Raw genomic sequence first — 22,256 nt, 5'->3', positions numbered from 1 at the left:
GGGCGGGGGGCACTTATGGCTTTTTTATAAACTGAATGGCACTGATAAGTCACCCGACCAAATCTTAGTCAAAAGAAAGACTCAGGTAAAATCGGACAACCTTCTTATAAAAGAAAAAATGGCAGGAAGAATACTATGACGTCAAAAACTCACACAGATGCACTAATTTAAGGCATTTTAGCACGTAAAATTAGCCTCCTTCAGTTTTAAAGATTCTTCCCAAGGGCATGACGCTCTGATTATCTACATGAAATTTCCGGTTGTAAAGCTACCAGGAAAATCTTCCAGGGATTTTTTTGTCCTAGGTCAAATGCTGATTCTGTCAGACTATAATATATATAAGTACGTCAAAAATCTATTAGGTCTTTGGTCGTTCTTAACTTTTGACTTTTACGTTTAGAAATCTTGTTAACCCTTTCCATGCCGCTGTGTCACCGACAAGAACATTTTCGATTTCTTTGCCAGTGTCGGCATTTGTCGGCTACTTTCCAGAGGTTTTTTTAAAGTTTATTGAAAGTTCAATTTTTAATTAGATAGATTTCATTAAATAGCACAGTTGAATAATTAAAATATATTTCAATAATGTTTTTCGTAATTATACATTTTTCAACTCAAAGTAAACATACCTATATCATTTATATTTCCGATATTTTTCAGAAAATAAAACTAAATGTGATGGTAAACTCTGTAGTCGCTCATGTCGGCCTGGCAAATCGATCGAACGTTTTTTCCGTGGCAAATAGGTTGAAAATACGAACGGCAGTTAAAGGATTAAAGTTTTCTCATTTTTCGCATTATGTGAGTCTTTTGGTCTGTTATGTCCAAATAAATTAGATGATTTTTTTAATTTATCCGAGGTCCTTTAACAACCCCCCTCTATAGAGACTTTAAAACAGAAAAAACTGAGCTGTTTTTGGTAGAAATATTCAATTTAGATTTTTTTCTTTAATCATAATCAATAATCAATTAACTTTAATAATTGTAAATTAAATAAATGACAGAGTGCTTCAGATATACAAGAAAGAGCCAAATACCAATTTCAACATGTAACATGTTCTTAATTTGGGCCTTTGTTGAGTATACTTATACTTCTTAAGAAATTGCGTGTCTTAGGTAGATTGCAAAGCCTCGAAAGCCTCATGTTCTTATATAGCTTTGTTCTTATAAAGAACGTGTAATTCTGATTGGCAATAGCGCACTATAAGAACACCCTTAAAACTTGATACCGTAAAAGATCCTAGTTTAATAAAGACATTTTATAATATATTATACAAATACTAAAAAATCATAATCATAATCAATAATCAATTAACTTCAATAATTTTGAATTAAATAAATGACAAGGTGCTTCAGATATACAAGAAAGAGCCAAATACCAATTTCAAATTCTTGTAACATGTAAATAAATTGAAAAATTATCCTTAATTGAACTCGTTATATACACCTTTTTCCTTATGAGAACGTTAAAAATTAGAAAATAGCGACTTCGGGTGTACTTACTTTGCTTGGCTTTTAAACCTAAATATGTTCTTAATTTGAGCCTTTGTTGAGTATACTTCTTAAGAAATTGCGTGTCTTAGGTAGATTGCAAAGCCTCATGTTCCTATATTGCTTTGTTCTTATAAAAAAACGTGTAATTCTGATTGGCAATAACGCACTATAAGAACACCCTTAAAAACTTGATACCGTAAAAAATCCTAGTTTTATAAAGACATTACATAATATATACTATACAAATACTAAAAAATACGTAAGTTGAGAAGACTGGTCCTAGCTTTATAAGTTTAAAATAAGATCAAAAACTGTATAAGAAATATTAGGAACGTTATGCAAGATTACATGCTAGTTTTAATAACTATTTACAAACACCCTTTTAAAAGTCGTATCGCTTTAAATGTGCACTCTTTTCAGCTACCAAGTGGAAACCAGCGCAATCAAGAGTTATCCTCTCCAGAGCGGTTTCCACACGATGGGAAAAAATTGAATGAACTTTTAAGTATCTTGTTTACAATATAACGGGATGATGAACGATAGTCTAGATAGTCTTGTTTAATTTTCTCTTGCTAGTTTTGGTCGAAATCGTTTTGGTATACGTTTCAAAATATCAATACCAATTTTAAAGATTTTCTCAGCGATTTTATCTAAACCCATTCTCTTTGTTTCTTTTATATTGTCATAAATCTCCTTAAAAGTATTTCCATAAAAGGGTAATGCTGATAACTTTCTGATTCCTTCCTCAATTTTTTCCGGTGTCAGGTCCTCTGGTGGGGTGGCGTTCTTTTCTAGACTTTCTTTATATTTGTTTGTCATGTTCTTCAAAGCTTGTATTGTTTTTTTCTTTTCCCTGCAAAACCTTTTGGACTCCTCTAGCTCAGCTTCTGGATTCCTCCTCAATTCTTCCAATTTCGTTTCAGCCTCATTCTTTCTTTGGGTAAGTGATAGGAAATATTCCCCTTTGGTAAGGTTTTTCTCTTGCAAGATGGGCCTAAGACGATTATTCAACGTTTTCAATTGTTTGACCAGATCTGAAATTTCAACATCTTTGTATGCTCCAGATACATCAAGAGCCTTATCAGCAATAGCTTCCCTCGTGTTTTTGATGTCTTGAAGAAGGGATAATCCTTGACGAGTTTCAGCGATAATGTTTTCCTGCTCATCAATGAACTTTCCTTCTTTCATTAGGTCTTTGTCAGCATATTCTTCAATTTTCTCCATAATTGATTGCTGCTCCGCCTCTTCTCTGCCCAAGTCTTTAGATTCGACATCCATCTCTTTTGCAATACAAGATTCGACGAATTCCTGGTCGCTAAACAGGGTATTGTGTTTGAGAAATCGAGAAAAAATTACAAGATTATGGATGATAGCACCGAATTCCATTTTTAGAGCATTTTTTCTCTCTTTGATATCACTGAGCTTCATTTTGATCTCTTCGGTTGCTTCTTTGAGCTCTTCCTTGATATTAAGATGCTCAGACATATGATGTTTACATACCTTACAATTTCCATATTTATCCATCATACTACAAAACCAACGTCCGTAATACCAGCCAGAGTGAGCAACCCAGGAGAGAGTACATCCCTCGCAACAAAACGGCTTGTATACATCCTGGTAAACTATCTTCTCATTTTCAAACATTTTCATTCTTTTAAAACAGCAGGGATTGGTGCACACTGTTATTGCTTGATCTAAGCGCTTGAACGTAAGCACTTTCTCACGGATTTGGACGACTTTTGTCGAATTAGCAGATTCGTAGTTTTTGAGTTCATTTGTTAGCTCATTTAGATTTTCCTCAGTAACCTGAGAAATTCTAACCATAGCTTTGGTCATTTGCTCAATCATGGCTCGGCAATCATTGATAGCTTCAAGACTTTTTGCTTCATATCCTTCTAAGCCCTTGATATAAGTCAGCATTTTGTGGCAACTTTCCACGGATCGATTCCAATATTCCACCATTTTGTCCTGATCCTCAGCGTCGTCCCCAGGGTTGACAGTTCTAATTGTAAGATATCTGAAAGGAGAGTTATCAAAGTAGAAAACGTTCCTCTTTTTATCAATGTCTAGGTCTATGTTGTTACTTGTGAAGAACTTCTTGAGTGTATTCAGTGTTGAAAGGTCCTTCCAATTACCATTTTCGGCATGGGTTAGTCCAAAGATGACGTTATTCTTGGCAGACGAATCAAGTTGTTTGAAGATAGTTTTGAAAGAATTCGTAAAAGCTGAATCAAGTTTTCGCTCTTGCGGTTTCAACAAAATGATAAAAGCATCAATCTTCAAACGTCCGATGAGGTTTAGAATGTAGGTGATGTTTTCTTGATCCTGTTTTTTCGATTCTTTTTCATCATTGGTCTCTCCTTTAGTTGAGTTCAGTCCCGGAGTGTCGATAATTCGGAAAACTTTCTCACCATTTCTGGAGTGCAATTCATACGGTAAAGGAAACATAGTTGCAGAAGCTGCATTGTCGCCGTTAGCAAATTGTGGGGTTAAATTTTCTTAAACGCCAGCTTTGATAAGAACGGTGTCATCATCAATGTCATGAATAAATCTTGTGAAAGCTGGCGCGAAAACTACCCCTTTACGGTCAGCTTCCTCAAATGATTCATGAAGTAAGTAGTTGAAAAAGGAGTTAACCCAGGTTGATTTCCCGACGCCAGTTTCACCAAGAAGGACGATGTTGATTTCTTTCTTCTCATCTGCTTGTTGATTTCCTTCGTCGTTGGTGCCAAAAATGAGCTTTTCGAAATTTGTTATCATGTGTGCTGTAAATAAAAAGAATCAAAAATTATCATAAGGGTGGGTGGGCAACCCTTGCATACAACGTTGTTCCAACGTTCAGCTAACGTAATATATGAACGTTGTGAACATTAGATAAACGTTGAAACAATGTTTGTGTCCCATCTGGGTGTTATAGTGTAGGGCTTTGGGATAAGGTTACACAAGAGGTTTGGAGAAATTTATACATTGAAGAATAAAAGGAAGTCTTTAATAAAAGTCCTATTAAGAAAAATCTAAGGTCTCTTTGTTACAAAAAGGGCAAACAAATTTTTCGAAATTTTTGATAAAAAGGACGATTTCCTATTGAAATAGGCGTTAATAAACTAGCTGTTGGGCTCGATAGGATCGATGATATAAAAGCAGATCGATAACGGATTGAAATGTGATCGATAATCCCGTCGATAATTAGCCTAGTTAACTAAGCCTTATTCACAAGGCTAGGACACACGGCTAATGGCAATATAGCGGTTTCGGCGCTTTAAAGATTTTTTTATATGTACGGATTTTAAGTTTGCCTTAGTTATTCAGTCACAACTTACCATCAGATTTATCCTAGTGACTGAATCAAACTAGCTTAGATTTCTAGGCTAGTCGATAATAACCTATTGATCCCTTTATCGATTACTAATCGATCCCCTATCAATCGGTTCCAACATCTCATTAGAAGATCGATAGGGGTTCGATCGAAAAAAGATCAAAGAAAAATAATTCAAAGGATCGATACTCGAGATTTTTTTAAAGCTGTATCCCTTACCACCAATCTCTTGTCAGAATGGATAAGAAATATATCACAGGAAAAAATTTTGGAATTTTTTAAAATTCAGTTGGAAAAAAGCCAAAATCCAAATTTAACAAGGTTAGAATTTTCGAAAATCCAGGTGGAAAAAAGCCAAAATCCAAAGTAATAAACAAACTTGGAATTTTCAAAAATCCAGGTTGAATAAAGCCAAAATCCAAAAAGTGATGGCAGAGATGTGGAAAAAGACATCTTAAACAAGGTTTTTGTTTTTGTGAATTCGCTAGCCTAGGCTCGATGGCTCCCGGTCAATCTCTCGTTATTGTTCGCACAGATACGTGGTTGATCTTAGATCACTCACACAGCTCAGCAGGGCACTATTTGAAACTACGACACAAGTACCCTATGAACTCACTGCGATTAACCAAGGCCGCTCCGAAGAGACGCCTCACCTGACGGAAACTTACAGCTTGACTGCTCACATTATAGCCTAACATCTAGGTTAGCTATACACCAAAACAGTTTTGAGCGAAAAATCGCTTGTGGTTTTCTCAAAGGACATGCACAGAAAATGTTTACAAAAGCGTAATTTCCACATGGATTTTTAATGTTTTCCAAACTGTTTGGAGAAACACAAATTTCCAACCCAAAAAGTCTAGTTTTCCATGAAAGGGTCTCAATCTTAGAAAAATGTAACTTCCACATGGATTTTTAACGTTTTCCAAACTGTTTGGAAGAAACACAAATTTCCGACCCAAAAAGTCTAGTTTTTCAACCCGAAGTATCAAATTTACAAAAATAAGTATTTTCACATGGATTTTTGTCATTTTTTTCAATTCCCAAACTGTTTGGAAAATAAAAATTTCCCACCCAAAAAGTCATGTTTTCCAACGAGCCTTGGGAAATTGTCATTTCTATATGCGTTTTTTTACTTGATTTTTCAAGGGCATTGGTTTATTCTACAAAACCTATGGGTAATTTACGTTTTCCAAATCAGCTTAAGGTAATCGCTCAAATTTCCAACCTTCAATTATAAAACCAAAATTTCCAACCCAAAAATATTGAATTTCCAACCTTGGAATTGAAAATTTTTTCCTTTGTATCGAGCGCAACTTCCTAATATTAAGGAAGACAAAAAATCTGGCTCACACCATGACTTGGAAAATCACCTACTGATAGCGCGCTGCTGTTTTTTTTTTCAATGTATTGAGGGATTTTCAAGTTTTCTCAATGGGCTTTTCCAGAAAAAAAACCGTGCATCCCCTGTTGAGGAGGTCCAACCTTTTGTGACCTACCCCCTTGGAATTCCAGGCCATTTTAGGATCATACCCCTCTGGAATTCCGAATTAGAAATTTTCAATCATTACTCCCTTTGAATTCCGCTTATTTTTGACGGATTTTCGTCTACCCTTATCATGGAATTCCACTGCATTTCAAACCTTACCCCCTTGGAACCGAAATGAACCTCCTCAACAGGGGGTGCACGATTTTTTTCTGGAAAAGCCCAATACGCAGAAAACATGGCGTTCTAAAGTCAAATTTGTAAAGTACACGTACATGGCAGGTAGAAAAACTGACTCTGTACCCTAAGTACAATAAAAGTAAATTGTACAAAAAAGTAGACCTTTGAAGTTTGATGGCAGTATTGTACGAAAGTTATAATAAGCAGAACCATTTGTGTCTTGTACAGGCTACAAGGAAACTCTTCATTAAACCAACTTACCTCTATCCTCATGGCTAGCCATCTCATCGTTAATTTGCTCTGCCATTATTCCCGGACCTATAGAAAAACAACAAAAGAATATTTCTGAAGAAAATTAGGAGGATGATCGTGTAAGATAATCAAAAATTCGTTTTTGGGGGCGATATTAATAAATTATGACCTTCTTTGCTTTTCTCGGGCAAAGTCCTGAATAGTTTCATGGCATGATATTTTTACTTCAATTGAGAATAACTTTTCAACTAATTATCAAAATTCACAAAGTAATACATCTAAATTTAAGTTTAGACCCTATTCTACCTAAATTAAGTCGAATGAAGATCATGGGACTATTGGTGGGTCCAAGGAAACCGTCAAACAACCCGGTGTAAGAACATACCAAATTTTTTAAGCTTTTGGATATTCCTAAATTTTTGAGTTTCAAGCCTCAAAATGTTCTCAATATATTCTTATTTTCACTACATTTTGAGTGTTTTTGTCTATTTTCTTACGAAATCGAGTGTTTTCGAGACTTAAAAATAATGTTCTTAAAACTTGCTCCTAATATTTAAAAAACATATTAAAAATAGGTCAAAGAGCACCTCATTTTTTTTTTGATAACTTCTGAAATACTTATCCAATTGACTTGAATTTTGCAAGTGTGCACCAAATATTTCGGGCTGAGGGTAAATTTTTAGCCACCTGATGGTATTGTGTATTTTACAGACCGGCCCAAAATTGCCCTTTTTGCCTAAATAGTCCTAGGATACTGTATCTAGTGATTGGAAAATGCTATTGACTTAGAATTTCGATAAGTGTTAGGTATTGATAATACAAGCTTGCACCTAAAATTACAGCAAAATCAGATGAGTGGTTATGCTGAAAGTGAGTATTTTTGGTAAAAAACGGACCGGTCTGTAAAATACCAACTGCTCAAGTGACTAAATTGAATTTTTTTTTCGCAGATGGTCAATATCTATTACTGGTGAAAATTTCAAGTCAAAAACTCCAGTAGTTCCTGAGCTATGGTAGGTGGTCAAAGTGTATTTTACAGACCGGTCTGTAAAGTACCAAATAGTCATGGGAATGAATTTTCTGTTACTATTCTCTTTCATTTGATAAATCAGCCTTCAGGAACAAATTTTAGTCAAAAGAGTCAATCAGTCAATACATGATTTTGGTCAAGTTTACATTCTGGTCTGTAAAATACCAACCAGGCCAGACCAGGCAGGTGGCGAACCAAAATTTTTTAAATCATCTTCAATTGTCCATATCTACCACTGGTCAAAATTTCAAGGTCACAGCACTTGTCAATCTTGAGATTTTAAGGAGGGCTCGAGGCTTCCCCTAGTAAAATTAGCAAGTAGCTGTCGCTATGAACGCCCCGCAAACGCATTGATAATCGAGAATGAACGTTTGCACTAGATTTATATTCCTGTCAAATTCTCTGATTTATTTCAGCGTTTTTAAGGCTTTTTTAAACAAAAAACGTAAAAACGCGACCTTACAAGCGAGCGAGGGGTAAATCACTCGAAAAATTATCGTACACCTCTACAAAAAGTCAAAAAAAAAGTCAAAAAAATTTAAAAAAAGTCAAAGAAAAAGTCAAAAAGTCAAAAATAAAGTCAAAAAGTCAAAGAAAAAGTTAATAATTCCTAGAAAAAAGTCAAAAAGTTAAAAAAAGTCTTGAAAAAGTCAAAAAGTTTTTTGAATGGGCGGATGGGTGGAGCAAAATTTATGGGCGGTTGGCGTTTTTGGACAGATTTGGGCGAAAAATGTTGGGCGCCCAAAGGCAGTGGGCGTTTTTCTTGGAAAAAGTCAAAATGAAAGTTTGAAAAAAGTAAAAAAAAAGTCAAAAAGTCAAATAAAAGTCAAAAAAAAGTCAAAAAGTCAAATGAAAATTCAAAAAGTCGAAAAGTATCGTACACCTTTTTTCAAGTGATTTACCCCTCGCAAGCGAGTAAGTCGAGCTTAAAAGATTTGGTTTGACATATTTTGAAAAAACACCATTTACAGTAAAACCCCACTACTATATATAATAAATATTACTCTCTGCTGCTCCCTTTTTTATAGAAAATTGCTGTAGAAAAATGTCAACTTACCTTGAAAGTCTTAATGCAAGTAAATTTTCCAACAACAAGATAATTAACACTTTGTTCATCGAAGACAAGCCAAAAATGCATACACGAAAATCCTTGATAGAGATAATGAGATAATATATTACTTGAAAACAAGAATTTAGAAAAACCTTTTGTTATTAATTTCGTTCCCAGTACTACATGTCGGTTATATTTTTCCCCATATAATGGTTATATAAAAAGATTTGATAGAGGTTTGGAAAAGAGATTATTTTTGCATTATACAAATATCACATAAAGACGTGTGCAAAGCAAACTGTTCCTCTGAAGTAGGACTTCTTTTAATTACCTTTAATACTTCTATTACACGTGATTAAGTTCATGTCGATTCAATAATACACATTTTTTATAAGTACATGTTTTTTTATAAGAACATCAAACATTTTTGAAGCCTTAGAATGTTCTTAACTTGTTGAGCTTTAAGCCTAAAAATACTCTTAACATGTTCTTATTTTTACCATTTTGTGAGCATTTTTGTCCATTTCCTTAAGAATCTGGCTATTTTAGAGTCTGTAAAGCCTTAGAATGTGTTCTTAACTTGTTCTTAACATTTTGGCCATCAAAGCCTCGTGTTCTTATATAGTTTGCTTTTATAAAAAAACGTGTACAGTACTCTGTCCAGTACAGTAACTCCAATTTCTCCGGATCAGGGCTGGGGTTGCTTAGCATTCTTACTCATTTTTTAAGAAATTTGTTTTGGCAACATGTTTTCTAATGAAGAAAAAATATGTACCATTTTTCTAGAAACGATCTCAAGAAAGAGGGAGAGAGAGAGAGGAATGTTAGTAGTATAGTAGTGGGAAACACTTAGTTTGCGACGCAACCAAACCTTGTCCATTACATAGAATGCAATATTTAAAGAGTTTTCATGAGGGGGTTTTTGATAAGGCCGAAGAAGATTTTTAGGGCTTAAAAACTGACGTCACAAGCAAAAGCCGGAGCCACTTATACCAATCGAAAGCTCTCAAGAAACAATATAGAGGACTTTTAAGTGATATCTCGAGAAAATTAACGTTAAAATTACGTTTTGTCGTCTATATCGTTTTATACTAGCTGGAATAAAAACAAAATTCCAGTGTCTCGAAAAATAGCGGGAAGTTGTGATTCTAAGTTCCAAGGGGATAGAGATTATTGATTTTGAGCAGATGCTGATTGCACGTATCGAATCTAAAGGCCCTGGTTTTGTAAGAGAACCAACCCAGGCTTGATGATAATTATTCATCAAGATAAAGAATGAAAATTAAATGAGTTTTGATTGGATACAGCAATACAATCTGAGTCAAATGCCAATCAGGAGCATAAACATTAGGACCCAGTTTAAAGAAGTTCTTGTCAGATCATTACCACACCCCTTTGAGTAAGGTCCATACACCTTTCCGACCGTAGTCGCGCAGTCAGGCGTGTGCCACTTAATTATTTAGTTATCCCCCTAAACTCGATCCAATCCTTTTTTGACACATTTTTCTATTGTCTATAGATGCAAAAAAAAGGACTGGGATGGTTTTATTGGGATAAAGCATACAAAAATTGCCCGCGTGGCAATTGGCGGCTACGGTCGAAAAGGTGTATATAAATGCCAAAAATAGTTTTCACTTTACCCAGGAGACTGAGGGAAATGCCACCCTTATTAAAGAGACATTTTGCGGGACCTTCTTGGTTTGTTTTAGGAGTGGCAGTCTAAAAATGCTGTTGGCCGAAAAAAAATTTCATTGTAAATTCAATAGCTAAGGTTTGATAGGTAGAATCGAGCGTCATAGAGTCAATAATAAGCAGATATTATTATCACTCAGAACATACCAAAGTTTAAAGCTAAAGGTTTTGTTTTTAAATAAGAGTGATATCGTTTGCTTACTCATCAATTTTAATTCATAAGCATTTTCAAATTGGATTGACACGGATGTGGAGCAAGATTGGCGAGAAAAAGGAAAAGAAAAACATTTTTTTTGTTATATTAGCATAATATAACAATAGCAAGACACTGTCCTGATATGAAATGGGTAAAAACCGTACACCCCTGTTGAGGAGGTCCAATCTTTTGTATGAGCTACCCCTGGAATTCCAACTTAAGATATTGTACCCCTCTTGGAATTCCAAGAAACTTAAGGGTCAAAACCCTCTAGAATTCCGAATTTTTGTGAGGTTTTCAAACAATACCCCATGGAATTCCGCTTATCTTTAATGGGTTTTTGTAAACCCCTATGGAATCCCGCAATATTTCAAACCTTACCCCCTAGGAACGGAAATTGACCTCCTCAACAGGTGGTGTACGGTTTTTTTCTGGGAAAGCCCAATATCTGTCTGATATGAAACGAGAACACTTATGTAAAAATAAAACCTTTAAAGCATCTTCAATCGTTTTCGTTTTCTTACAGGTCTTGTTCGAAACAATCATCTTATCACCTGAACTACGCGGTTTGCAAACAGGTCGTAAAGAAATTTTTGTCAAAGTGACACAACTTGAAACTGGCTACACGTGGTATTGGGAGAAAGAGAAATTTCTTAGACGTAAATATTCAATGCAAGAAATGTTTGAAGATTTTCAAAATGGCGACGATGCATGGAAGGTGATGAAATAAATTGTCTTTTTATTAATTGGTCTTTAACTTGGGGTTCCTTATTGACCTCCAATAGACATTATTGGAGTTTTTGATTTTTCTAAAACAGCGATGCATTGTGGGATTGTTTCGGGGGTATTACAATAGAATTCCCTTGAGGAATTCCTAAGAGATTTCTATTATAATACCCCCGAAACATTCCCATAATGCATCGCTGTTTTAGAAAAATTAAAAAACTCCGATAAAAGGTCTATTTTTTAAGATTGGTCTTGAGCTTTGGGTTCTTTATTGACCTCCAATTATTGTAGTCCAATTTGACAATTAGGGATGTAGATGCTAGAAACTGAGACTGGTTAATTTTATTTTTAGTTACCAAACAGCTAGGTAATATTTCAAAAATTATCATTGTAATCTTTCAAGAATTATTTGCCGTTTAATTTATGATAAGAGAAAGATTCGAATTACGGAAAATATTTTATACATGGGACTAATGTTTTAGATCGAATTAGAGAAAGCTTCGAATTAGAGAGAGTTGAATGTATAAAAAACGGTTCCGGTTTTTCCGGACACGCTGTATATCCCGCTTTGAAAATTTAATTTCTTCTATTTGCAGGTGCCTGCAGAACGCGATCCTTTCATTGAATCGCCGGAAAAAGAATGTCTTGTGGGTGTGGCACAAGTTTACCTCCAATGTGTGTCTTACAGGGTAAATTGTGTTTTAGGTCTCCCTACGTTAAAGCTCTTATTACATTACATAGGGGGGGGGGCAAAGTCAAGTGTACTTTTAAGACCAGGTCCTTCTTGCGCACGTTGCGATTGGTCTATATCAAACAAAACTCCTTTGCTATTGGTCGAACAATCACCATTTGTCCAATCTGACGAATCATTTCGTGTTATGTATGGAAAATTTCCCTTTTTATATATTTATGACAACTTTTGTCAATTTTCAAGTTCCCATAAATGGTATGGAACCTGGTTGTTTTCGGAACTTATTTAGATAGATTTTCGCGAGCAGATATTTTTGCCAAACAATTTTATTCAAAAATAATTTCATCTTCGCCGGATTTTTTTTGGGAAATCAGCTCCAATTTTCTACTAATTTCTTTCATTTTCCTAGAGTTCTTGACAAAAAACAAACCTAGGTTTTTTGGGAAAATTCCTGGCTTTAACATTTTGGCGAGCATTCGATTTCACGATTTTTTAGAAGACTCGCGAAAATCGCAAAATATAACCCTTACGTAAATCTATCCACTTCAGGTACCTAGAAAACATGTATATCATTATTTTATTTTATTATCTTATTTCCTTTAGATGGAATTAATTGGTCGTGTACCCATAGTGGACTATCGAGGACTCAATGTTGGTCACGTTAAAGTAAGTCAAAATGTGATTTTTTGTTTACATTACAATCAAAGCAAACAGGATATATAAAACTAGATCCGAACGGATTCCAAAGGACGGAAATAGATGTCCTAAAAGTATTTGAGGCTGAAAGTATAACTATTTCGCTCAAATTTTTCGAATTTTCTTTATGATTCTATATATTCCATTCTAGCACAGAGAAACTAAACCTATCCATAAAAGGGCATAGACCGCATGCCTAAAGCATAAGTATCGTAGCGCATAGCTCAGCGAGCGCATTTCACTGTAAAACTATAGAAAGATTATTTTACACGAAGTAAAAATGGACGGACCATGGAAAAAGCAGGGATTCGACTTTATTCGTCATTTTTGATCGGATTGCTCAATTTAAAGTTAATTTTAATCTACCTTGGGTTTAGTCTTAGTGTTACCCTGAGGGAGAACCAGTTTCCAAAATCCCGAACCAATGAATTCGATTGTCACCGGAGATTATTAGGGGCTCGTTGTTTAGACCACCCAATCATCGTCCACCACTCAGACCACGTTACGGTTTTGTGTCGATCCGTAACGAAACGGCTCCGAAACACTGTGTGAACATCAAACTTCGAAACGTCAAAAAAGAAGACGTTACAAAGCAAAACAGATCTAAACGATTTTGCTCCACTATTTTCATCGGAACAAAACTGTCCAGTCTCGTTGGTTCGAAACGTTCTAAAACCAATATAAGCACTTCCTATCCATAACAAATATCATATCGAAGCGATGCTAAACCGTAACGTCTGAACATGATCTCTCAGCAGATCTCAGTCATCGTCCCTTGAAATGATTTTTTCTACTTGTTGCTTATCAAGTTGTTCAATTTAAATGTTTATAAGAGTGCTCAACCGAGTGAGCGTTTCATCTCATCAAGAAAAAATAACTACTGCATTTTCTTCAGTACTACAATGTGAAATTACAATCATCAGCTGCTCATAGCGTCAGCCTGGGTTTAAGTCCCAGGGAAAAATTTGCCCCCCTGAGTTTTAAGTCCCCTCAAAGATTTATGAATTTTTTTGTTAGTCCCCAGGACTTTTGACCCTAGACACTTTCAAAAAATTGATCCAGTAAAAAAGGGTTTTCCAATGTAAATTGCGTTCAGTGTTAAGTTTAAGATAAAATATTTTGCATACTTTCTATAAAAATATTGGGCCGCAGGCGAAAATTTTTCAGATTCATGAGCTTCATTTTGAGTAATTGAAGCCAACTATTAAGCTGAATTATTTTAGCCCCACATTAAGTGATGAGATCTTAGCTCTCTCTTTTTGGGAAAAATTTAGGGTGTAACCCCCCCCCCCACCAGCAGGGGGGCTGACGCTATGCTGCTAATTGAAAAAAATTGATTTATACAAGTTTACATTCGAGAAAATGAGTAATCACGACAAAAAACATTCAAAATTGTCAGGAGATACATTAAGGAATACTAATGAGACTAATAATTATTCAAAACAATAACTCATCTTACTGCTTACTAGGTGACAGTGATTCCAGTGAAAGAAGATGGTACACCACTTGAAGCTGATTCTTTTGTGGAAGGTCCCGGAGAACTGGTAATAATGTTGTAATTTTTATCTTATTTTTTTCGTTTAATGATATGCTTAAGGTCTTAATACATCTATCAACCTTAGCTGCGCGTTCGGCTTTTTAGGGGTTTGGTAATGAATTTACAAGGAGAATTTGGCACACAGCATTTTCAGGCTACAACATTTTTCCGAGTCTTTGCGGTAGAGTACAAACTATTTTTAGCATTTGATTAACTTAGCTATATTAAAGTTAATTATCGCTTCAGTTAAAGGGTATCTTACATTTTTCACAGGATTACTCCTACACTTGTGTTTTTCAATACCGTTGTCGAGAAGAATTTTCCTTGTATTTCCGTTACCAGTCTCCTAAAAAGCGCTAAGGGTTGGTAGGTGTATTCACATTCATCCTAAGGATGGTTTTTCTATGTTACAGGTCATCACTTGAGGTGGTGAACGACCTTAGTTTACCATACCTCTACTAATTCTCTAGCTACAGTACCTTATCGGCCCTTTTTACGCCGGTCCTAATTTAACACCGGCCCCTTTTACGCCGGTCCTAATTTAACACCGGCCCCTTTTACGCCGGTCCTTATTACGCCACGATCCCAAAAATAACGCCAATAAGGGCCGGTGTCAAAAAGGGCATAGGTATATAACTAACAGTCAACTCTTGGAACTTGCTGTTCTCGAATCTTTCTGTATTTTTAATAGTTAAACAAGTCCCAGAAGCGGTAAAAAGCATTTTCATGTTTTGTTTAATTTCGTCATTATGGAAGCAAATGTTCGATTCGTAGAGACGAACTTTTACGTAAATCGAACGTTTGCTTCCATAATGACGGAAATTACGTAACTTAAAAAACCATGAAAAAAACCCTATACTAGAAGTAAGCTTTATTTCAAGTATTTTCTTTTTTTATTGCAGAGAGGAAAAAGAGTGGATTTCGTTATCCATATCGAAGTTCTGGAAGGATTACCGAAGCGGTATACTGTAAGTAAAACAAGGATGATAAATAAGCGAACTTAAGCACAAGACCATGTTCAGACGTTAAGATCCCGTATCGTGCCGAAACGAAGCAGTTCCGAAACTAATGTGAACATCAAAATTCGAAACGTCAAAAAAGAAGACGCAAAGTAAAACGGATTGAAACGCTTTCGCTCCACTATTCTTATCGGAACGGAAATGTTCCGAAACGTTCCAAAATGAATATGAACACTCTCGATCCGTAACCATACCGGAGCGATACAAAACCGTAACGTTTGAACGTGGTCTCAGTATTGAAAAGCGGTGATGGACGGGATTTCTATAGTTTTAATTTGCGCTTGTGTGTTTGAAAAATCAAAGAAACTGGTTTTGATACATGCAAACCATAGCGTCAGCCCCCCTGCTGGTTGGGGGGTTACACCCTAAATTCTTCCCAGGAGGGGCTGGAAGTACACCAATTTTTTTTGGGACCTATGTACTTGGGGGAAGCTAAAATCTCATCACTTAACGTTGGGGCTAAAATAATTCAGCTTAAATAGTTGGCTTCAATTACTCAAATTGAAGCTCAGGAATCTGAAAAATTTTCGCCTGTGACGCAATATTTTTATAGAAAGTGTGCAAAATATTTTATCTTAAACTTAGAACTGAACGCAATTTACATTGGAATAACCTTTTTTACTGGATCAATTTTTTGAAAGTGTCTAGGGTCAAAAGTCTTTTGGGCTAAAAAAATTCATTATATCTTAGGGGGTACTTAAAACTCAGGGGGCCTAATTTTTTGCCTGGGACCTAAACCCAGGCTGACGCTATGCAAACTTATTTTCTTTTTTTGTAGGATGTGTACTGCAAATACGATGTATTCACTTACGAAAATATGAAGACAAAAACATTTTCGTCTTCGCAAGTTATCCAAGTTGACTTCAAGAAACATATCACTATTGATGGCTATTCATCCAAGGTTTGTTCTTACCACAACGTTGTTTCAAGGATTTGATGTTATATGGACGTTAAAGGTTTTGTTTTAAATAAGAGTGATATCGTTTGCTTACTCATCAATTTTAATTCACAAGCTTTTTCACGTTGAATTGACACGGATGTGGAGCAAGATTGCCAGAAAGAGGAAAAGAAAAACATTTTTTTGCTTATGTAAGCATAATATAACAATAGGCAGACACTGTCCCTACATGAAATATGTGCCTGATATGAAACGGAAACACTTATGTAAATAGAAAACCTTTAAATGAACTGAATCAAATGCTTTGATGTTTTTCTGTACCCGCACAGTTTGTAGCTTAAACTGAGACAGGTTAATTTAATCATCTACTGAATTTTCAGGTCTGGTCTGATAGGCCTTACAATAAGCATGAAAATTTCATTTCCGCCAGAGGCAATTTTATCCATGAAAAAACAGCTGTTTTTGTCTTTGAGCAATTGTTCTCGAATAAAAAGAGTGTAAAAAGTTCTTTTTATCACCATAAAATGATTAAAATAATTTTTAGTTCTTAATTTAATTGGATTTAAAGGTCATTTTTGTTGATATTCGAAATCTTATCTCTCTTTAACCTCAGATCGCCAAATTTTTTGAAGAAGAGCCAATGAGTATCAAAGTGCTAGGTAAACAAAAGCCAGACCGGAAAAAGCCGCTCAACCTGGCAGCACGCCTTGGACAAACCACCCGGGATATCATGAAAGCGGAAACATTACGTAAGAGTCAAGGTGGAAAAGTCTCCAAAAAGGTTTGTTCATAAAACAATCATAAAACAATCATTTCTTGTTACCGTTGTTTTGTATAGGATTCCACTACGTGCCACTTTCTAGCGAAAAAAGACTAGAATCCCTTGTAGTTGAAAAATGAGCTTCGGAAAAGTAAGGCAGTTTTTATTAAAAATTAGGAGATTTGATATTTCACAGAAAAGTGCTACCAAGGGGTATTTCGGTCCCCATACATATCTTCCGAAGGACTTTTCTGTTTATCTTGAAATTTGACAACCTTCTTTACCTAAGGTTGACCTACCACTGGTGTAAAAATGAACGTTGAATCATAAGTTTTAAAAAAAGCTCAATTTTTTAATCGCAAATTTAACCGCTAAAAATCGCAAATTTTTCAACCACAAATACATTCAAATATGGCGCTTTTCATTCTCTTATAACCAAGCAAAAAAAAATTCCACAATTGTATTTGACTACCAGAAGTTACAGGCATTCTCGTTTCCACTGCCAATTATATCTGGATACACTTTATTTCTTGATATTTATTAGATATAATTCGTTCTAACATAAGTTTTTGTTTTTATTTCTAGACTGCAGTTGATTGGATATCGTTAAAAGAAAAAGCAGAAAATGTTTTGATGAGAAAACGTATGGAAAGTTTGAATAAGAAACTGGTAAGAATAAAATTAATTTTGTTTCCATGACAGTCTATAACAACTTTGAACATCTCACTTGAACATCTAGCCTCGCCTGTGAATGTCTTAAGTTTCGCTTTACTAGCACACAACGTTTTCTGGAGGTTCAGGTTGGACTTCATGGATCATATGGACGTTGTTTGATGAACCATTTGTTTCAGCTGGGTCGGGAACTGATGATAAAAATATAACTACTTTATTTTGAGCTCAAAAATTTAAAGCCAATCTACATAGATGTTGTCTGTACACAAACCCAGTATCTACGGCTTTTTTCAAAATTCATTGCCGTAGAGGGTCTGTTGTCAATGTTCGTGACGTAATTCATGAAAAGGTCTATTCGGACCTTAAATTATATATATCGTTAACCTGGCTTAATGATGGTTTTGTAAACATCGTAGAAAGAGAGTCAAATCCTCAACCCATTATGAGCTCATTTATAACATTATTACGCAATTTCTTCCACCAGGAAAAACTGAAGAAGCATTGCCAAGAAGTAGAAAAGAAAGGCAAAACTTCTGTCGAGGTTTGTTGGATAGAAATTTATTCCTTTCGATTTTATACACCTTATTTCGTTCTTTATTGGGCTGTTCCATAAAATTTCCATACAGGGGAGTGGACGAACCTTTTCAAAAAATTATTTTCATATTTTAAAAGTGAGGGTGGACGAACTAAAATCAGTCTCTTGTCCCCTGGAAATCTTGAAATAACCTTTTACCCCCTGGAAAAAATACTTTTTTAAACCCCCTGGAAATGTTCGTCCACCCACTGTTTTGATATAAAATGAAATGGCACATTTGACACAACCTGCTTTGTTGCAACATGAAGGTAATAAAGATATAGATGGAGAGAAAACGTCTCGGTAATGATCTAAATGGTCGTTGAAATCTTTTATAAACCTATTCAAAGCGGCTTTTCTTTGATGTACCATAATTGGAAGCAAAAAACATCAATTTATTAATTTATAAGAACAAAAAGAGACTGTTTGGTTGATTTTGAAAAACTTAATTTTGCCGAAAATCCTTGTTAAAATGCGATTCGAAATAGTTTCAACTGATGTAAGACTAAAAGAGTATATTAATTTCATAAGGACACATTTTTTTGGCTGGCATTTTGTTAACATTGAGAGTTGCATCACATTATCATTGAAAGTTTCTTATCTTAAAATCTTCACGTCTAAGTGGGCAGCGGTTTTCATACTCTGACAAAATGATCGATACAATGTTCCTAATCGTAACATGTAATTCTTTTTTAAATCTATCGATGGCTTTATGGGCAGCTTCCCCTAGAAGTTTGGAGTATTGTGCTTATTATGTGAAGTTTTTTTCATTTTTTCATGACAAGGCTATTATATTTCAATATACTTGTTAAAAATGTAATGTCTTTTCATTCATCTTAAATATTCCCACGAGTATATCCAAAATTTATCAACTTATTCCCAAAGCAACGATGGTAAATCAGAATAGAACAAAAGGCATTGACTCTCCATCTATATTTTTATTACCTCCATGGTTGCAAGAGATTGGGTTTGTGTAAGACAACAGTTACTTTTGGCAGGTGTCTATACACACTTTTTTTATTTTCATTACATTGCATAGGGTAAAACCCTCTCCTGAAGTTGACAAAGGATGTATACCTTTCAGTTCTTGAACTTAATTTGTTCGGGTTCGGGTTCGGATTTTAAGGTTTAATAAAGTCAAATATCTGTATTTGCCCCGAAAATTCCGAAAGTTAATATCGCAAAAATATTGCTGCTATTGTTCTCGAAAACCTGAGAAGCTTCTTATTGGTCAAGCGCTGAAGTTCTATTGTAATGTCACGTGATTGGGTAGGATTTTCTACCTAACCACGGCACACTTTTCAGCCAAAGCACGACATCTAGCCCTTCGTGCTTTATAAATCTATGGTTGTCTCCCTTTTCACGAAGAAACTTCAGGTTGAAACAAAACAAACATATGCGTGGCAAAGTTGCAGGTGGAAATGGAGGATTTGTTTTTATAATTATTGCCACTCCTAAAATTACTGAAATTGTAAATATTTCTTGTCCAAATGTTTTTTGTGCTAGTCATTAGTATGAGATTCGTAAGTTTACTCAACCCTCATTTGAGCCTTTGAAAGCTTCCCGAAAAAATAATCTTCTTCCCTCATTTTCTCGGCTCACACCGTTAGTTCTGAAATTAGTCTTGATTGTTCATCATTGACACTTTACCCAGCTGACACACAACGTTGTTTAGACGTTTATCTAACGTTCACAACGTCCATATAACGTTAGATTAACGTTGAAACAACGTTGTGTGCCAGCCGGGTAAGAAACTTAGATATTTAAACAAACAAACTCTTCTGGTCTCGCTCAAGAGCATAATTATTATTGCGATTAAGATTTTTGAAAACATAGAAACATTTGTTTAAGCTTGATGCTGTCAACGTAATATGAAATGGTGCTGTATCGATTCAATGGCTTCGCTTTGAGACGTGCATCAACTTGACCCAGTTTTGAATAATAACAAGATTATTAAAACTTGATTATTCACGAGCATTGAAATTGAATTGTAGAAAGTTCAAAATGGTATCGATGTTGGTGACTTGTTTTATTTTCGTTTTTACTGTGTCTGCAACTAATTTTCCATTATCACAATTCTTTGGTTTGGATCCAACAACTCAATTAGATGAACAAGTTGAATCAGCTTACTTATGTGCTTTCCAACCATTCCGACTTTACAAATGTTGCTCGTGCTATGAAAATTGCGCTCAAATAGGGTCATGCTGTATTGACAAATTCTGGAATAACTCGGTACAACTTGAACCATATCTTAAGGAATATTTCAAACGAGTTAGTAACTTGAAACAAAAAAACTACGAATGCACACAACTTGTACCGAATAAATTGTTACAAAAACTTGCTGATTCCAGGAGATTGGAAATAAGTGAAAGTTTCAACTATTCCATGATTGCCAGCTGTGTTGGGAAACCGGTTACAATTAAAACTGAGAATTTCAAGAAATGCTACACTCCTAGTGAGGAGTCCTTTATGGAACTTATACCAGTCGTTGGTCAAGACGGTCATCTTTACCGGAACAGGGCATGCGCAGAGTGTAATAATATGCTTATCTATACAGCATTACTGGTAAGAGGAGATTGCCCATCTGGGTTGATGACTGAAAGTCCATCAATGAAAGGATTGAATCGTTGCAAATTCAAAATAGACAATCCTTCTTACGAATCATTTGAATGTAAAAGACATACAACTCAACCAGAAGATTGCTCAGATCCCGTTCTCCGGAGACAATGTCAACTATATACAGGACCAATGGGGTTGAATAAAGACGGCTTAACATATCCATCCTACCATTGCTATAAATGTCTTCACCCTTCTTCTTCACCAAAAAACACGAAAAAACTTTTGAAACAAGAATGTAGTTTAAGAATGAAAGACATGTATTGGTCCATGTTGATCGATTACTCATCAACCGTCACCTTCAAATCTAGTCACGGAACATTACTGAAAAGAGAATCAAGCTGTAATAATACGGAAGCTGTATTTGATGTTTTTTCAAACAAATGTTACTTAACTTCTCCTCAAACGCCAAACTCTCAAGAAATAAATATAAAAACTTATTGGTATATTTCTACAATATGTACACCCATCAGTTTAGCATGTTACCTGGTCACATTACTCACTTATTCTTACTTTCAAGAGCTGCGGAACCTTCACGGATACAACATCATAGCAATGTGTTGTTGTCTGATAATCTGTGACAGTTTATTCATAATAGCTGATAAAACCTCGTGTTACATTATCGGTGTCGTGCTGCACTGGGTCCTATTGGCTTATCAAATGTGGGTTGCAATCATCTGCTTCGATTTAGCTTATAGTTTCCACGTATCAATCAATAGTACATATAGGAACAAGAAGAAAACATTTATCAAATATCTTTGTCTAGCTTTTGGTATTCCACTGATTTTTGTTGTACCCACATTAGTGTTCAGCCTTTCTGGTGTTATTGACGCTGGTTATATTAAATCTTGTCGTACATTTAACCAAACACTTCGCCTGGCTATGTATATAATCCCAATTGCATTACTCAATGTGATTTCGTTCTGCGTTTTATTGAAGACCTTCAGGAAGATTTATATAGATAAAAAAGAAACGAACAAAACACTGCGAGGTAACCAACAAGACATTTCTGTGGTGAAGATAGCATTGAAGTTGATCTTAGGTCTTGGTTTAATCGAATGTATCGGTTTTGTACGGACGGAACACCTTGGTTCACCCTTGTTTGATCATATCATTCAAATAACATATAATGTAGTACGAAGCCTCAGAGGTGTTTTTGTATTCCTAGTTTTTATCGTCAATCAAAAAGTTTGGAAGCTCTACAAAAGGAAATTTTCGAACGGATCCCGTACAGGGACAATCAATAAATTATCATCGGGAGAAATGACAGAATGAGGACCGCGATTCAATAAAGAAAGATTTTGTATTTTAATCTTATTTTCATGTTCAACGTCCAATAGACTACATACTTAAGCTTTTTCAAAGAATATTATGTA

The 22,256-nt window shown here is 35.2% G+C and overlaps 3 protein-coding genes across 4 annotated transcripts in view; 2 read left to right on the top strand and 1 right to left on the bottom strand.

Annotated features, from left to right (window-relative positions):
• LOC136819559 (kinesin-like protein KIF28P) overlaps positions 1 to 22,256 on the top strand; it is a 38,504-nt gene that overhangs the window by 15,228 nt on the left and 1,020 nt on the right. For both annotated transcript variants that reach the window (XM_067075797.1, XM_067075805.1), the window contains exons 19-27: positions 11,218 to 11,409; positions 12,014 to 12,106; positions 12,712 to 12,774; positions 14,274 to 14,348; positions 15,244 to 15,309; positions 16,139 to 16,261; positions 16,872 to 17,039; positions 17,604 to 17,687; positions 18,175 to 18,231. In XM_067075797.1, the coding sequence (XP_066931898.1) occupies positions 11,218 to 11,409; positions 12,014 to 12,106; positions 12,712 to 12,774; positions 14,274 to 14,348; positions 15,244 to 15,309; positions 16,139 to 16,261; positions 16,872 to 17,039; positions 17,604 to 17,687; positions 18,175 to 18,231 (921 nt within the window). The remainder of the gene's footprint in view (positions 1 to 11,217; positions 11,410 to 12,013; positions 12,107 to 12,711; positions 12,775 to 14,273; positions 14,349 to 15,243; positions 15,310 to 16,138; positions 16,262 to 16,871; positions 17,040 to 17,603; positions 17,688 to 18,174; positions 18,232 to 22,256) is intronic.
• LOC136819575 (probable DNA double-strand break repair Rad50 ATPase) lies at positions 1,962 to 8,902 on the bottom strand. Its single transcript, XM_067075815.1, has 3 exons — positions 8,810 to 8,902; positions 6,732 to 6,788; positions 1,962 to 4,256 (listed from the first exon to the last, which is right to left on the bottom strand). The coding sequence occupies exon 3, from the start codon at positions 3,937 to 3,939 to the stop codon at positions 2,050 to 2,052; it is 1,890 nt and encodes a 629-aa protein (XP_066931916.1). The 5' UTR covers positions 3,940 to 4,256; positions 6,732 to 6,788; positions 8,810 to 8,902; the 3' UTR covers positions 1,962 to 2,049.
• Positions 20,202 to 22,229, top strand: LOC136819587 (uncharacterized). The gene has a single exon (XM_067075824.1). It carries the CDS (start codon positions 20,269 to 20,271, stop codon positions 22,153 to 22,155), a length of 1,887 nt encoding a protein of 628 aa, XP_066931925.1. The 5' UTR covers positions 20,202 to 20,268; the 3' UTR covers positions 22,156 to 22,229.

The sequence above is a fragment of the Clytia hemisphaerica genome, unplaced genomic scaffold (genome assembly GCF_902728285.1).
Source record: "Clytia hemisphaerica strain Z4C2 unplaced genomic scaffold, Clytia hemisphaerica genome assembly, whole genome shotgun sequence".
NCBI lineage: Eukaryota > Metazoa > Cnidaria > Hydrozoa > Leptothecata > Clytiidae > Clytia > Clytia hemisphaerica.
The sequence above is the reverse complement of the archived record's forward strand: the minus strand, read 5'-3'. Positions and strand labels throughout refer to the sequence as shown.